The sequence below is a fragment of the Lupinus angustifolius genome, chromosome LG05 (genome assembly GCF_001865875.1).
Source record: "Lupinus angustifolius cultivar Tanjil chromosome LG05, LupAngTanjil_v1.0, whole genome shotgun sequence".
Lineage (NCBI taxonomy): Eukaryota > Viridiplantae > Streptophyta > Magnoliopsida > Fabales > Fabaceae > Lupinus > Lupinus angustifolius.
The window spans coordinates 9,218,943-9,236,175 of record NC_032013.1 but is presented as its reverse complement, the minus strand read 5'-3'; the positions used below and the strand labels follow the sequence as shown (position 1 = coordinate 9,236,175).

At 31.8% G+C, this 17,233-nt stretch overlaps 2 protein-coding genes across 2 annotated transcripts; one reads left to right on the top strand and one right to left on the bottom strand.

The window, feature by feature from the left end:
- LOC109347159 lies at positions 6,857 to 10,829 on the bottom strand. The gene is made up of 3 exons (XM_019586882.1): positions 10,274 to 10,829; positions 8,241 to 8,579; positions 6,857 to 7,617 (listed from the first exon to the last, which is right to left on the bottom strand). The coding sequence occupies exons 1-3, from the start codon at positions 10,565 to 10,567 to the stop codon at positions 7,093 to 7,095; spliced, it is 1,158 nt and encodes a 385-aa protein (XP_019442427.1). The 5' UTR covers positions 10,568 to 10,829; the 3' UTR covers positions 6,857 to 7,092.
- On the top strand, positions 13,346 to 16,689 carry LOC109347666 (outer envelope pore protein 24, chloroplastic-like). The gene is made up of 3 exons (XM_019587630.1): positions 13,346 to 13,626; positions 14,613 to 14,972; positions 16,370 to 16,689. The coding sequence occupies exons 1-3, from the start codon at positions 13,426 to 13,428 to the stop codon at positions 16,448 to 16,450; spliced, it is 642 nt and encodes a 213-aa protein (XP_019443175.1). The 5' UTR covers positions 13,346 to 13,425; the 3' UTR covers positions 16,451 to 16,689.

The following is a 17,233-nucleotide window of genomic DNA, read 5'->3' as shown; positions in this document are numbered from 1 at the left end:
ATAATATAATTAAATATGTTTATCTCTTAGGTTTTATATATTTATTTTAAATGATTTAAAGTTTGGTATCCTAAACTAAAACTAGACATGCTTGACCCATACAAAGAGCAAATGTGAAATATTCAATTCTTGTGAGCGATACTTATTTGAAAGGATAATCATACACTCCGAAAGAGATTAGTTCCATACTCATAGGGTGAAAAGATATCATTGGTAATACAAAACAAATATTTTTAACCAGCCTTACAACACTAACAACGACGGTGAAACCTTTGTCGTAGTGGGCAGAGTAAAATACATAGATCAAATGATGTCAATAATGTTTTATTAGAAATTATATTCATCGATAAAACATTGATCTCTAAGTCTTTCTTAATCATTTCGCCTATCATTTTTCTTGGGTTCCCTCTTCCTCTAGGAATTGGACTAACCTTCATTTGATATACTCTCCTTATGGAGCTAGTACTGGTCTCATCCACACATGTCCACATCACTTAAGGCACAATTCTACCATCTTTTATACAATAGGAGCTACTACAACTTTCTCACAATGCATTTATTTTTTGTCATATCTTGTCTAATGCGTTCACTCATCCAACACAATATTCTTATCTCTCTTACATGAAGTCTATTCCCTTGTTGTAATTTTATCGCTCAATATTCAATATCTAATAACAATGCATGCCTTATACAAAGAAACTTACCTTTAAGTTTGAGTTATATTTTTTTATCACATGTAAACCTGAAGTATTCTCTCATTTGATCAAACTCGTTTGAATCCTATTGTTCACATCTCTGTCATTTTCCGTTTTGTCTTATATGATTAACTCGGGATACTAAAATCTAGTGAGTTGTGGTATATGATAAAATCTCTAATCTTTACCTCTAGAGTAAGTTTTATTCACCTTTTGATAAACTCATACTCATAGTTGACAAGATCGAGATCTTACGTAAGATCGGAAGGGGTAGATGAAAACGTAAAACGTGTGATCATAACACGGATCGTAAGATTCTACCAAATATTGATTTTGTTATATATATACATATACACAAGATAATAAAAACTTCAGCTTTCTCTATTCCTATAAATAATAAAATTAACAAGTAGCACTTCATAAAACTTAAACTTCAACATCAAAATATTATTCACATTAAAGTATTAGGTCTCATATAATTGCAAAACTAACATGTCAACACAATAAACTAAAGTGTTTGCAGCAAGCAAAAAATACCAACAAGTATTAGAACCTAATATCTAAATCAATAAATCAAATCACGAAAGGGCATATCAAGATATTCATCTTCATTAATGTTTTTTGTTCAAATAAGAGAGATAAATTAAATTATAATATTTTAAAAAAGAACACAATAAGTGTGTTGAAGATGAAGAAGGGAAACTTACTTTATGAATATGAGAGAAACTTCTGGACTTCTTTCACATGGAAATTAATTTTTGGTATGGTTATATTTTTTATGTTGCTATTTAGGGTTTAAAATAATTTTGGGTGGGTCAAATGATTTTGGGTCATGGGTTTCCCTTCTATTCGGGTTTAGAAGATTAGGATTCTACAATTTGGGCTTTTGCAAAAAAAAAAAAAAAAACAGTAACTCGTAAGATCTTTCCGATTTCACGATCCTACGGTTTTCCCCGACGATCTCACCAGCAGTGGTGACATCGCATTCAAAGTGGGCACGTGACTCGCTAACTCTTGAAAACTCGTAAGATCTACCGATCCTACGAGTTAACTCGCGAGTTTAACTACTATGCTCATACTCCATATATTCTATTTTACTTCTACATGTACTAAATTCATATTCTTCTATAGTTTGTTTCTATATTTCTAACTTCTCATTTAATTACTATTGAATCTCCTATTAAATCAACATCATCTATCAAATGAATGCATCATGACAGTTGGCATCCAATATTATATATCTAAAATCAAATTTTATCCGGACAATTATAATTTAAAATTATAACATTTATTTTTAATTGATAATAAAACAACATTTTTCTATTTCTTTGCTTTATCTTACAAACACTTTTATAATTTGAATCACAATATCATTACTCTCCTCATTTTCTATCCAAACAAGTAAAAGAGAAAGATGGAAAATAAAATTCAATTCATTTTCTCTCATTCTTCTCTTGTATCAAACATTACAAAAATTTACATTATTTCTTCTCTTTCTATTTCTCCCTTAAATATAATTAGATTACATTTGTCTCCTTAGAACCAAAAACAAAATGAAGTACAGTAGAGGATTGTGATTCATATGAGAGTGACAGAGCCAGCAAACATTAACCAAATAGCAAGAAAGATGATTGCAGCTATAACCCATAATAACTTGTAGTTTCCCTTGCACACCTCTCTTTGTTAGAGGTGTCAATGTGGAAACTTCTTCCTTCATCTTAGTTATCTTGTTGGTGCCTTTTGGCAAGTGCTTTTTCTGGAAGTAATGTAGACATAAATATGGCAAAGAAAACAACAAATTGAGTAAATGGTGGGTGAGTGAGGTGTTTAGTTAAGAAAATTACAAGTAAATATGTGTACTGGCTAGATAAAATATGTTTAACTATTTTCATGGAGTTCATTTTTTTAGTCAATTAATGCACACAATTAGTTAATAAAAATATATTGTTAGAGCCCATGGATTTGTAAATGGTAGCTATATTAGTCATTATTTTTAAGAATTAAGGAATTAAGAACACATAGGCATATGTCCCATATTCTATGAGAAAGAAAGAGTTGAACATAAATTTTTTATATTCAATATTATTATGTTTATAATGAATAAGAAATAAGAGTTTAAAATTTATGTATCATCAGTGTAAAATATTTTACACTATTAACATATCATTCACTATTAATTTGCATTATTTTTATTTGAGAGTTAATGATAGTTAACATATAAATAGTGGATGATTTGTTGAAAGTGTAAAAAATACGTGTTTACATATTAAATTCATGAAATAACCATCTCGTAAAAAAGTACATTTTTTTAGAATCTCTGATAAGATGTTTGTTTCTTGCTAGTGACATGGAATATTTATGCTCTATGCTAATTGACTATTTATTAGAGCTTATTTTATGAACAAATTGCTTAAATGGAGCCAGCTTAATTCCTTATAATTTGTCTGAGATATTTACCTAGTGGCAAGGGCCTTGTACTTTTTTCTTTTCTATTGCGTTTTGCTCCTTTATTTCAAACAAAAAAGATAGATTGTTATTTTGAATTTTGAAATTGGAAGCATCAATGGTAATACTCTATACATAAAATTAGATTTGGATTAAAAAATTAAACACAAGTCAAGTGAACAGAATCAGATAAGGAATAAACATAAATGACACAACCTAACCATTATTAGTGATTGATCCCATTTATATGTGTCTATTCAACTATTTGATGCACATCATTAATTTTGTAAACTATCGATTAAAAATGAGAGTTAATAAATGTATGATGTGCAAACTTTTTCACTAATCTTAATTGACTCAAGAGTAATGCTAAACTCTCATATTAATACTTCTACCTACAAAAATGTAACACATGTCATTTGAAAATCAATAATAAAAAAATGAGGTATCATTATTGTGTATGGGAATTAGTATAAGGATATATAATTTTCCTTGACATAAATATAACAAGTTATATCCCTATGAATAAGTTTTTTTTACAGACTGAAAAAGATTTTAAATCCCTGATATAATGTTTAATAAATTAATAGTCTGACAACTTTGCTAAATTTATGGTTGTAGACTTGTAGCGGTTCGATCCATGGTGAAAGAAAAAACATTGTCTAGAAAACCCCATTTAAGTGAAGTTGGAGACACCCTTGATTTTAACTTAGGGTTTGATCCATGCTAAGGGTATGAAGAATTTTCAGTGGGTTATTTAACATATTTTTCAATACATTGGTAAGAATTTTAAATTTTCTTCAGGAATTTTAGTTAGTTATTATTCCACCCAATATGAAATATTTCAAATACCACATTAGGATTAGGAGGTGAAATTTTAAAATCTTTCATTAACTTCAAATCTCAACATTCTTTTCTTACTCCACCTTCTCCAAAACACAAATTAATTTTGTTGGATTCCATTCAGTCAGTTTGAGATTTGGAGATAGGGTAATTATTCATTTATGTTGCTTATATTTTTTGACTTTATCTAGTTAATATAGACCCACATTTATCCTTCCATCAATATCCATTAGTGAGTTTAAGGAAACCATTAACTGTCACTTAATGAGACATATTCCTTCATTATGGGCATACCTAACACATCAATGGATGACATATATATTTTTTACAAAAATCATTTTTTTAAACGAGATTATTTTGAGTTATTTTAATAAATAACCTAAAACATGTCATTTTGAGTTTCTTCTTCCTCCCTCGTACCTTCCCACCCCTTCTCCAAAGGCCTACCGCATCCCCTTTCCAAAGGCCTACTTGATGTCTCAACATTAGAAGGACAAAGCCGTTAACATTAATTGATAGATAAAAAACATGAAAAACCAAAATGAGCAATAATTCCTCAAAAATACAATCTGCCCAGAAAGCAACAACCTTGTCATGAAGAATGTCTTAACAGCTAGACATATGTTAAAATAACATTAATGCAATAAACTTCTCTACCAAGGAGAACCATAACAGAAACATCATAAACAAAGCATTAATAATACTGCTCAGAAGTAGCAAATAATCAGAACAAAGTTTCATATGTCCAGACACAATTACGCAAACCTCATCGTGTCAAAAGTATTAACATTTAACAGTCACACATGGATTGATACTTGCACTAAGAGCAAAAAAATAAGAACTTCTTTGACTTTCAAAAATCATTTGCTTTATTCAGCAACAAACTAAGAAAACCACTCATGTCCAATCCAATATGTGTAAAGAAAACATGTCTCATAGTTTTGCATCTCAGACACATTCCAAAATGGAAGTGGCAGACAATCAACATGGCATCAGTTCAGTCCGCCCGTCTGCATTTTCACATCATCGATCAAAAAACATTCATAATAAAAATCAGAGAGGATCAGTTATTTACCCGCATAGAGTAAATGGATACCTTAATGCTTACACAAAAAACACAACCAGCAACCTTAATGCTTTCACATACATGCAAAGAAATGGAATCATAAAATATATTTAAAGTAAAATTTTAATAATTAATCATTCTCTGAATAATTATAGGGATGACACATTGAGTGATACACCGTGTGATGTGATCCGAACAAAAATGACATAAAACAAATTTCAAAACAAGAGAAACTGAAAATAATTAGTAAAGATAAGAAAGGTATCAATAAGATAATAAGATGAGGTATTGATTTTCACATAATATCAATATAAGGTAAGAAATTTAACATCAATTGGCAACCCATACCAATATCATAATAGTAAAATTAACACAAAAATGCACAATAAAAATCATTAAAAAATAAGTAATTTAGTAAATTTAAACAACCATCAAAATGAAGAAGTTAAAGATAGGGAAGGCATCAGATAATAAGCGGAGTTTTTGATCTTCACAGAAAATCAGTGTGTAGGATAAGAAATTTTAACATCATTTGACAACCCCCATCAATAACAACATACTCAAAATTTCATAGTTTTACAAAATGACATAATAAGAAAAAAAACACAGTTTTGAAGCAAAAAAATGTAAAAATTGTGAATTTAGGTAAATCCATTTGACCCATAACAATTCAGAAAAATGTGCAATGGGCTGGTAAGTTAACCTATTTAACTATGTGCATCAGTTATATCTCCTTTGCAATTCAATTTTGATACAAAAAAGAGGGTAAAACAGATGCACATCAATATTAAAAGATGAGTAAGAATGATAATAACATAGGAAAATTGAAGATTCTTATCGATAATTAAAATTGTTCTCTGTGAAATTGACATATATCAGAGGGGAGAGAAAATTGCGAGATGAAACTATATTGATGCCAATGACTGATCATAAATATAAGGGTTGGAAGGAAATTAGGGTTATCGCTTTTGGGTGCAAGGTGAATTTGTGTGGGCCGTTTTATCAACTTCGGGTTCAGCCCTAGATTAAAACGGCGTCGTATAGCTTTCTTTTACTTTTTCTAATAATAAATACCGTGAACCAATGTAATTATTCTTCTTCTTCTTCTTAAAAAGATGACCTAATTGAATTTTTTAAAACTATAAAAACTAACTATTTAAAAATCAAGTGCCATTAAGTACCAAATAATCGATTTAACCTATTTTAATTTTACTGATATATCCTGTATTTTTATTCATTATATTAAAATTTAGATTACCTTGAGCAAAATTTGAGATATATTCTTCCTATGCTCTAAATTATTTTAATTAATTATATATATATTATTGTAAATATTTGAAAGAAATGTGGGAAAAGGCTTACTACCCTTATGTTATATAAGTTATACACTACTTCAATTAGCTTATTATATAGGAGCTTATAAGATAGTAACTTCAAATAAACTCATTAATTAACTTATAATTTAGCTAATCGTATTATTCTCAAACACATTCTTATGCTAGAATTAGAATAAAGGTTCCAGAGATTAGAGATCGTTATTATATAATGGAGTTGATATTTGACCCATTAACATTAATATAAACCATTTTTCAATTACCAAAAAACAAACTTTGGTCTAATAGTTTAAGGTACTGTTACATTTTTAGGGTGATAAAAATATTAATGATTTAATTATTGAGAGCGATACATGTTGCAATGGGTAAATATACACTTCGAAAAAATTAATTACTTACTCTTAAAGTAAAGAGATACCAGAAAGTATTAAAAAACCATTGTGAATTAATGAAGTTAGTTTGTGCTAACATCTTCATTCATTCATGTCTTATGACAAAGTCCTTAAATGCATTTTATCACTAAGTCAACAACAAAATCCGCTGCTGAAAATTGAATCTAGAACCTTTAAGAATAGGATGAACTATATACATTTTGTATTCATTCATCCATGCATGTCTACATAATATTGACACAAAATTTCACTCCAATACGAACTTTGATAGTGAAAACCATGAATGAAAATGAAGGTAACATAAACAAACAAAAATCCTAACTTTTTTCCTCTGCACAACTTCCTCTGCAGTCTGCAATATCCTGTTCCCTCTTAAGATCAGAGGGAGGTAAAAAACAATCCATGGACAACCCACAAATGTTAAAATCAACCTCTTCAATTCTCCAAGTTTCTTCAATCCTTCTCTTATGATTATGTGCATTACCATATCTATATAACATTGCAATTGTGGTGCCACCATGTGCTATGTTAATGCCATCAATGTATCTATAATCTTCAATCATTGACTCAATACTTGTTTCCCAGAAAGAATGGTCCTTGCCCTTAACAGGTTTCATTTTTACCAACTTTGTGTCTTGAAATTTGATAAGTAAACCAGTTCTTTGGCTAAAGTAACCCCATGTTGTGTGTCTTATGATTTCTGTATTGGATGTGCTTTGAGTTTCTAGGACTTGTTGTGTTGTGTCTAACTTGAGTAGAAAACAGTCTTCATTGTTAATAGTTTTCTCTCCTACCCATACTGCTTCTTGGAACAAATTAGCCGTGCACCTTGGGTCCAGCCCCTGATGGTAACAGCATAAAATCAAGTTTTAATCTCAATAAGTGAAGTCGGCTACCTAGATCAAATAATGTCGTAATATTTAATCATGGTAGACTATGAAATCAACAATTATTACTTGCACAGCAATCCTAGTTAATGATGATTCAATTGTCTATTAATAAAGGTATGTTGAAGTAAACAACTTATACAAATTTCACACCTAGCTATTTTCACAAGTTTATTGTCATAGAATGTTCTCATTAACCCAAATAAACTATCTTTACATTCTTCCTAACACCCCTTAAAAAGTTAAAGGACAAATACTAGAAGCTCTATTAACCAATCAATTCATATGTTTTTATCATAATTTTTTTCATACATCACACATTTTACACCCATTTTTCTTTTTATCACCCATCACATCTTTCAATTTCTTTTACTTCTCTTTCCTACACTTTCAACATTGGAAGAAAAGACAACTATTTCTATTTCCAAGATCATTTTTTAGTGTCATATTTCAGTTAACAAAGATCTTATTTATCTTGAATAAATAAAAACATGAGATAATATATAAAACATAATTTGAGATATGACAGCTGGTTTCCATTTAGCATACAAACTTATGATAAATTAATCTTGTTTTACCTGAAAAAAGCGACGAAGGGGTCTAGGAGGGCCTTTATTTGCATGACAAGGTTGACAAGAAGATTGGTTCCATGCTACCTTCCCATCACTGCCTGCACTAACCTTGAAACCAGAAACAACCAATTCAAAGTGCCACAAATCTGGGTTCTTTTGCCATAACACAAAGCCTCCTACTTCAGCCCTTCCTATATTTTGAACACTATCATTGCCTTGACTCATATCTGACCCAAACATTCTCACCTGTCCCACTGCATACATACTTTTCAGTGAATCCAAAGCACCATATCCTCCAGTAGCTGCTATATACTGTTGCACTATATATTTTGCAGTGGAATCTTCCTGCATATTCAATGAAATTGTTGTTATTGGAGAAGAATATAGCAGGTAGGTTATAAAGAATATATGTGGCAAGTGGCAGGACTAAAAAGATTTTGGTGCTGAAACACAAAATGTCATAGAAACTAGACTGATGTCTGTTGTCCCATATCTTAGTCTCATATAATGTCCTACATCAATGATAATAGAAGTAAAAACAGTAATAATAGTGAACGTTTAAATTTCTTAATTGGTATAAAATATTTTCATTGATGCAAGACAATATATAAGATAAGATCTAAGATAACATATTTATGTTTTATGGACATGTTTGACTAATTTGAAATTAATATAGTAAGTTGTCTTTGAACATATTAATTTTTTTAAGCTAAACTTCAGACCGGGATCCGTGTACTCAAAGGATAAAGTGATTCACACTTTTCTACCTTTGTTTTGCCCGGAAATATATAATTTTATGGTTGAAATTGTATCCAATACCATTTTCTACTGCACACAATCTAAATCCCTGAACTTCAACCATGAGAGGAAGGACTCCAATAATACCATGTTAAGTATTATAATTGTGAATGAAAAAATCTCACATTATACAAAAATAAATGAGTTAAAGAACATATTAAGTGGATGGACCCATAGACCTATGCTTTAAGGTTTTGAGTCAAGATGTGGTGTCAAGTTCACTTCTATGTTTCTTTCACTTAGCCCATGAAAGATTGTTATAGTCCATGGATGAAGATCTCTCAACAATGGTATCAGAGCCAATGGTTCGACGGCTCCATGAGAGATGCTTGTATCGAAAGTCTTCCCGACGAGAGGTTAAGGCGGCGTGTTCCGTTGATGAAAGGATATATAAGCCAACGACAATGCAAGTAAATAGAGAGCTGAGCTCTGGTGTATCCAATACTCAAGGGGAACTCACACTTGAGAGGGAGATGTTAGGTACTCTAAGTGTGAATGAAAAAGCCTCACATTGTGCAAAAATAGATGAACTCATAGATCTAATACTTTAAGGTTTTAGATTTAAGATATTGTGTCAAACCAAACCACTTCTATATTTCTTTCACTTATTTCAAAGAAGAATGATATAGTCGATAGAAAAGATCTCCCAACATATCATTGTCTATAAACAGAAAATTCTACTGAACCAAATCGTACATTAGAATTAGAGTGATTACATTATCTACTTATTTCATGTGGTTAAATGGCTTTAGGTTTTGACTGTTGACATAACAATTTTCAACTAATGATTACTGATGGTAAAGAAAATGGTATGTGTAGAAGATTTTTGTTAATCAAATAAAAGCTTGCATAATGAGCTTAAAAATTATAATCTGAATAAACATATCAAAGCCATAGTTAACTCCAATATTTTAAATGATAATTAAAGGCATAGTTTTAAATCTCAGTCCAAACTTCATTTTGATGGAATATGTTGGTTTTCCAAGTCCCAGCAATCTTAATTATCATTACATTTTTTATGGTGGCTTCAATTGTAATTTAAAACCATGACATCGCACAAACAATAGGCTGGTATAGTGATACAAGGTAAAAAGTTCGATTCCTGAAACTACACTTATTGGCTTAATTCGTTACACATAAAATGAAAAATACCCTTTGTCATATCAAAGAAACCATGATATACTACATAAAGTTGAACATGTAATTTGCAAAAACAAAGAAAGAGTAGAAAAAAATCTTACAATGGAAGAATCTTGGAGTGGACGAGTTAAAGTACGATGAGATTGAACCTGAAGAGGGATGAGTGGACAACCAACAAGCTTAAGCAAAGCAATGAACTCATTATCAGAGGTTGCAGAAAGACGTGAAAGTTTTCTATCAGATGATGATATTTGAGCTTTCATTAAAGCTCTAAGATTCTGCCATCGATTTGAACCACTGCTTCCAATATTAGTCCACATATCTTCAGGTATAGGCACCTCCAACACCGTTTCTAACCCATTTTCGTTCTCAAAATTTGGACACAGTTTCCTCATTATTATTGTTATTATTATTCAACAAAGAGAAATAATGAGAGGGAATATTGCAGAAGAGAAAGAGAAAGATGAATGGGGTTTTGAGTTTTTGGTTTTGGTGGGTGTTCCTTAAACGTAGGGCTTTACTGGTATATCGTTTTCTTCCTTTGTATTAGGGATCAATATTATTCTATAACTTCTTTTCTTAGCGGATATCTAGCATGCATGCATATCAATAGGTTATAGTTTTTCTTATTATTTTCTTTTTTCTCAGAAAAAGTGTGATTAATTCTTTGTGGTAAAAACAAGTATATATACATTCTCAAATCAGTGGCTGGCACGATTTACAAGCTCCCTTCTAGATATATTTATAGCTGGTATATATGTATTATGAGGAAAGAAAACTTAACTAGTGTTGACCATAGTCAAGTCTAAGATAAATAGAAAGTGCTTGCTCTAGAAAGTATTGTTGTTTGTGTTATTTCAATGACATTTTTTCAAATAAGTATTATTGAATATATCATTTTCAACCACACATTTAAAAGCTTAATTGTTGAATATAGTCATACATTTTATTATGCTCATATATATAATATCTTATTATTTGAAAATGTTATTGAATGTCAAACATTCAACTAGTTAGTAATCTCTACATCTCAAAAGAAATTTACTTTATAGTGATGAGCTCTTGTTGCAAAAAAATAAATAACACAGTGTGTGATATGATTTTGTAGAACGACGACAAATTTCTATAGTTGAATGATTTTGTTATGATGCGAATTATGAATCATGAATGCACAAGATCAAACCTTAAGTACATTTTGCGCCCGTTAGATGAGCATGATAAGATAAGATAGTACTGATAGAAAATTCAACACATAACAATGTAAATAATAATTTCCCAACTTAGGTTAAATAATGCAGTAACACATTGGGGGACAGTAGAATTTTAACGTGGAAAACCTTCTCAAAGTGAGAAGTAAAAACCACGGGCACAAGTCAGTCAATCAAACTCCACTATAATCAAAATAGGAATACAAGAGTGTCTCCATAATACAGTACAAAACATGCTCAACAATATGACATACAACAGAGTAACAAGCTTGAAAATGAGAACAAGAAAAACCATTAAAAAAACCAGAAACACAGCTGCTGTAACAACTCGATTTCTATCACCTCGGATGTCGTCTCACTGATCCAACCGTTCAGAATGAAGTACTATAAGTTGTGAACCTGCTGTCCAAATTTCAGCCCGATCCAACAGTGAACGAAGACGCAGTCGCGAGTTTCCCACGGCTGCTCGGAGTTCCTGCGGGTTGAGTTTTCTTATCTTTTCTCACACTTTTCAATTGTCTCTTTTTGCATAAATTGTCTTTACGCTCTTGCCACATCTGACCCCTATCTATTAGATTAAGTGGGACAAATGGACTTTGCCCAACTTAATCTTTCTCTACATAGGAAGAGAGCCCAAATCCAACAAATACATATAGAATAGTTTATCTACCAACAAAATATAATTAATATGACCATCCACCTATCATCTTCACTCTGAGTATATTTGGTGGTCAATATGAATATAATAAGATATGATAATGTGTCTTATCTTATTGTAGTTGAAAGTTTTAGGAGTCAACATGATAAGACAATGTTATCATATTACCTTATCCTATCTTGATCACCTAATGTATTTTCTATTACCTGAGTAGTTGAGTTAGAAATGAGCATGATATTAGTGTCATCACTATCATACTATCACAGTCTCTACCACCTATACCACTTCATCAATGCTATAAGTATTTGATGCATACCAAAACATTTGGCAAGATAAGATCTTATTCAGTTAATATACTATGTAGCTCTATATCCTATCTTTCCCACCAAATAGGCCCCTTCATTTTTTCCCTCTAAGACCTCTCATGAATCTCTTCCTAAAAAAGGAAAATTAAAATTAAAATTAAAATGGAGGAGAGAAATGAAATAGGGAAGAAAGATACTTTCTAGAACCCATATGTTTTGGACTTTTTTTCTTGTAAAAATCTCTAGAGTGATTAAACCTAGTTTAAGTCCTTACTCTAGTCATATCATCTTAGTGAAAAAAGAAAGATGGGGTTGGAGGTTCCATGTGAACTACTGAGCCTTTAATGAAATCATAGTGCATTATCCACGTTTCAAGCCCAATGGGCTCTCACGCAAGGAGACATATTAGAACTATAATATAAAGCCATTCATTTTCTTCACCCATGAGCTTAAGCTTTTGGGATAGTTGGTTCTCAACACATTTATTCACGGAACAACATTGATCCATACATCAGAAAACTCAACTGAGTTTCATTTAAACTCAACTTAGTGCTGAAAATGAAAAGCTTCAGCATTGAGATTGATTTACAGTGTTTGCTTGATATACTGTCACACTCTTCATAAAATGCTAGCAACATGAAAACTAGAAAGATTGGAAAATATGAAGCATAAGAGAAAAGGATTGAGATAGAAAGAGAGCTTAGAATGTTACTTGTTGAGTTGCATTTATTTTTATTGTTTCGAGTTCCAATAATATGAATAACTTTTCTAAATGCAAATAAAAAATAACAATATTATATATTATTAATGTAAAATTTATATATAATTATTATATTATCTATGTTTATTTTTATTTCATTTTAATTTTATTTGAATAATCAATAATAATTAAAAATAAAAAATAATAATAAATTAATAGTATATAAACTCTTATGTATATTAAAAGTACATAGAACACAATAGAATAGTGACTGACTACAACAAATATTTTGTCCATTTATTTCTTATTTGAAAGTCATCTTTCAACAACAAAACAAAATCTCTTCCCTTTTCACTTTGTGGCATCATCTCCATTGTTAACAATGAAAGCGGCTTTGAAGGGCAAATACGACGTTGACAACAACGGCGGCGGCGGTGCCACTCTCGCTTTCAACGCCGGCGATGTTAAGCTCCGAGCTTCCTTCACCAACGCCACTTTCATCAACGGCCCTTCCTTAACCGCTTTAGCTCTCTCCATCGATAAGCCCGATTCATTCATCGTTGACTACAATGTTCCCAAAAAGGTACACTCTCAATTTTCGTGAATTATGGTTAAGCTTTCTAAATTTCCCTCCCAATTTTTCAAATGTCATGGTTTTCGCTATTATGTACAATATTTATAAGAATAAATACATATTTAATTCCATTATGTTTTACGACCAGTTTGATCCCTCGTGAATTAAAGAAAAGAATGGTGCTAATTTTTTTTAAATGTGAGTCAAATCAGTCATTTTTATGTCATATAAGTTAAAACATGACATGCTAAAAGTGACTAATTTCACCATTTGGAATTCTTGGGGCCTTTTGGGCTTTCAATTTTTGGAGAGACCCCTCGAAAGTATTTACTCTATTTATCAATATAATAACTGTAATGGTAGTAATACACGATCTCAATTTTGAAAACTATAGTTAAGTTCTATTGATGAGCGGCAGCCTATTGGCACAACTTGTTAGGGCATGTTTGTTTAGGACTAAGAAAAAATTGATGTTGGCATAAAGGTTTTTGTGAGAAGCTGAACTCCTAAAAGCTTGAGTTTAGTTTTTTTTCTAAATATGATATTAACCCTTTTAGTGAATTCTCAACCAACCAAGCATAAATATCATAATATTATTTTTTTAAAAGAAAAAAGCCTAAAGAAACGGACCCATAATCAAAATTTTAGCGTTTTTTTGAAAAATTATGAGAGGCTCATAAGGAGTGTGGATAGCCGATTAATAGTGTCAACTATTTATGTGCTCTCGCATTTGGCATAGCAGGCCCCGACGGGAAGCTCGTACCATGGGCTATTTATTAGCTCAGTGATAGAGCGTGTCATTGATAATTGTGTCGTTGTGTTTGGACTGTTAGGGCTCTCAGTCACATGGATAGTTCAATGTGCTCATCGGTGCTTGACCCTGAGATGTGGATCATCCAAGGCGGATTAGCATGCAGAACTTCTCCTTTTCGAACTGGGTTTGAAACCAAACTTATTCTCACTCTTTTGACTTTTTGTTATGTTTGTTGGTGCAGGATGTTAGATTTCAGTTCATGAACAGGGTTAGTGTTGCAGAGAAGCCATTGAATTTGACTTATATTCATAGCTGGCGTGACAATAGAACTATTCTTGATGGAACACTGGTGCTCGATCCTGCTAACAAGATTTCGGGTAATTACGCCCTTGATTCAGGAAATAGCAAGTTAAAGTACACTTATGTTCATAATGGGTTGACCACATTTGAGCCCACCTATGATGTGGCTAAGAACACTTGGGATTTTGCTGTTTCGAGGAGGGTTTATGGTGATGACGTGTTCAAGGCCTTGTACCAGACATCGAGCAAGGTGTTGGGGTTAGAATGGTCACGGAATTCCAAGAGTACTGGATGCTTCAAGGTGAATACCAATATCCCCTATGTATCTATTTTGAGGCATTGGATGCATGTTGACCATAGTTTTATGCTTCTTTGTAACTGTAAATTTCAGCGAAATTTAGTGGCAGGTTAATCTTTGTTTCTGATAATTTTACTAGAGTTTTGATTTTTAACCTGTCTAGAAGAATTTATAGATTTGAAAACACTAAAAAGTCAGTCACTTTTTGCTAGAGTTGTTGCTCAAATTAGTTGGTATTATTTTAAGGGTCGGGTTAACAAGTGTCCTAAGGGCATTGTTTAAGGAATACAAATCTAGTAAGTCAATCTTGGATATCCAAGTCCAGCACATCTTGAAATGTTAAATGCAACACTTCCTTAAACATTGCCCTTAGGGCCCATGTCAACGTTCCCCCTTTTAACTCTTGGATAGGTTCCTGCTTCCGTAACAACTAATAACTACTCTCGAGTCTTGTAAAATTCTGTTTGAGTTCTATCAAAACTCATTTTTCTTGCCTCCTAGATTGAATTAATCTGTGGTGATAAACTTTGCAATTTGGGATTTTGTGTAAGTTTGTTGTTTCCCTGCATAAGCTTGTAATTTTGGCCTGCATGGAGTGAGTCTTAGTTAATGTATTGCTGCATCAAAGTTTCTAGTTTGTTGTTTACTAGTTTTGGTACTTCAATTGTGTAATTTTCCACTGATTACTGTCCACTGGATACATATAAGTACATCATAATAATATGCTATGAAGATCTATGGTTTTATAAGGTTGAGGTCATGTGTGAGTAACTAGAAGATTCCTTCATAAATAAACGAGTCTTCATAATAGAGACTTTAAGGGCTCACACAGCAAAGGATTGAGTTGCTGCAAAGTTACTGTCTTTATAGAAACTTATATGGATATAGTCCATTCAGAGTGAGGATGTAGCCCTTCATGTTCAGGGAGACACCCTTTTTTTGTTGGGTGGTAAGAATAAAAGTAACTGCAAGTAAAGGCTACATAAAAATATTTATGTAGGCGCATAAGGTACATGCTAATCTCTACGTTCAGCTTATTTCTTCCTTCTCTTTTGACCTTTCTATGAAGTGGCAAATACTTCATTTAGCAGTTTTATATTTTCCTCTTCTCACCTTTATTCCTTAAAACTTATTAACCTTAGTTAGTCACCTATTTGGGGCCTACTTGGTATTGTACTTTGTGGTGTGGGTTGAGTTATAAGTATGAGTTACAGTGCAAAGATTTTACAGACTTATAATTCTTGGAAGCTAGAACTGTTCCAAATCCTAATACAACTTATGGATGCCTCCTCTGTTCTGCCATAAGCTTTTCCTGCATGAATTGTTTGTGTGTAGCATTAGGATATATCTTTTGTTTATTTAATGAATTACATTATCTAACTATGAGCTTTGTCTTCCAGGTTCTGGCATCGGTTAACTTGGCCGAGGAACAGAAACTTCCAAAACTTAGTGCTGAGACCACATGGAACTTTGAGATGTAGTTTCCTTCCAACTCATTTACTCATTTGCTTGATAGGTTTACTATGAAATGTTGATGGCTTTTGCAGTCATAGTTAGGCATATTTTGCCTTTGAAGACTGCATACTTGAATCTTGAAAAGTACTTTAATTTAGTTGTAATTAGCCAAGTTGGTGGCATTCATTGTCCACCTACAACTTTCCATTTGATTTTTCAACTAATGCAGTATTTTCCTCACAATGCAAGAAGCCTCTAAACTGTGGGAGCATATTTTCTGTCACATGTGATTGGTTCGAAAAATGTATTAAGTTAACAATTTTATTATTAAATATTTTTCTAATTAATCACAACTTATAACACGTGAAGTAGCATATATTGTGGACAGAGAAGATGTGTTCCCGAAATTGTATACCAATAATATGACTTTACATTAACATCCACTAATATGTACTGCCAGTATCAAAGTGGCTTCCTTAGTTTTAGGGGTGTAAGCGGTTCCGGTTTAAACCGCGAAACCGATGGAACCGAACCAAACCAAACCGCAAAATGTGGTTCGGTTCGGTTTCGCGGTTCGGTTCGGTTATTTTTTTAAGGAACCGTTTATGTTCGGTTCGGTTTATGGTTTTAGAAATTTAGGAACCGTTAGAACCGAACCGAACCGCATATTAAAGAAATATATACTAGTGATTAAGAAATAATATTTTTATTATTGTTTAAATTCTTCAACCAATTTTCTAGCTTAAATTATCAATTTTTGTGTGAATTATAGTGTTACATATGGTACTAAATTGTTATTAAGTTAGTAT

Coding starts and splice junctions, on each gene's coding strand:
- LOC109347159 (XM_019586882.1), bottom strand. CDS start 10,567: ATGAGGAAACTGTGTCCAAATTTTGAGAACGAAAATGGGTTAGAAACG. Junction 8,580..10,273: donor CACTCCAAGATTCTTCCATT/GTAAGATTTTTT, acceptor TTGAATATGCAG/GAAGATTCCACTGCAAAATA. Junction 7,618..8,240: donor CCCTTCGTCGCTTTTTTCAG/GTAAAACAAGAT, acceptor TGTTACCATCAG/GGGCTGGACCCAAGGTGCAC.
- LOC109347666 (XM_019587630.1), top strand. CDS start 13,426: ATGAAAGCGGCTTTGAAGGGCAAATACGACGTTGACAACAACGGCGGC. Junction 13,627..14,612: donor ACTACAATGTTCCCAAAAAG/GTACACTCTCAA, acceptor TTGTTGGTGCAG/GATGTTAGATTTCAGTTCAT. Junction 14,973..16,369: donor AGAGTACTGGATGCTTCAAG/GTGAATACCAAT, acceptor TTTGTCTTCCAG/GTTCTGGCATCGGTTAACTT.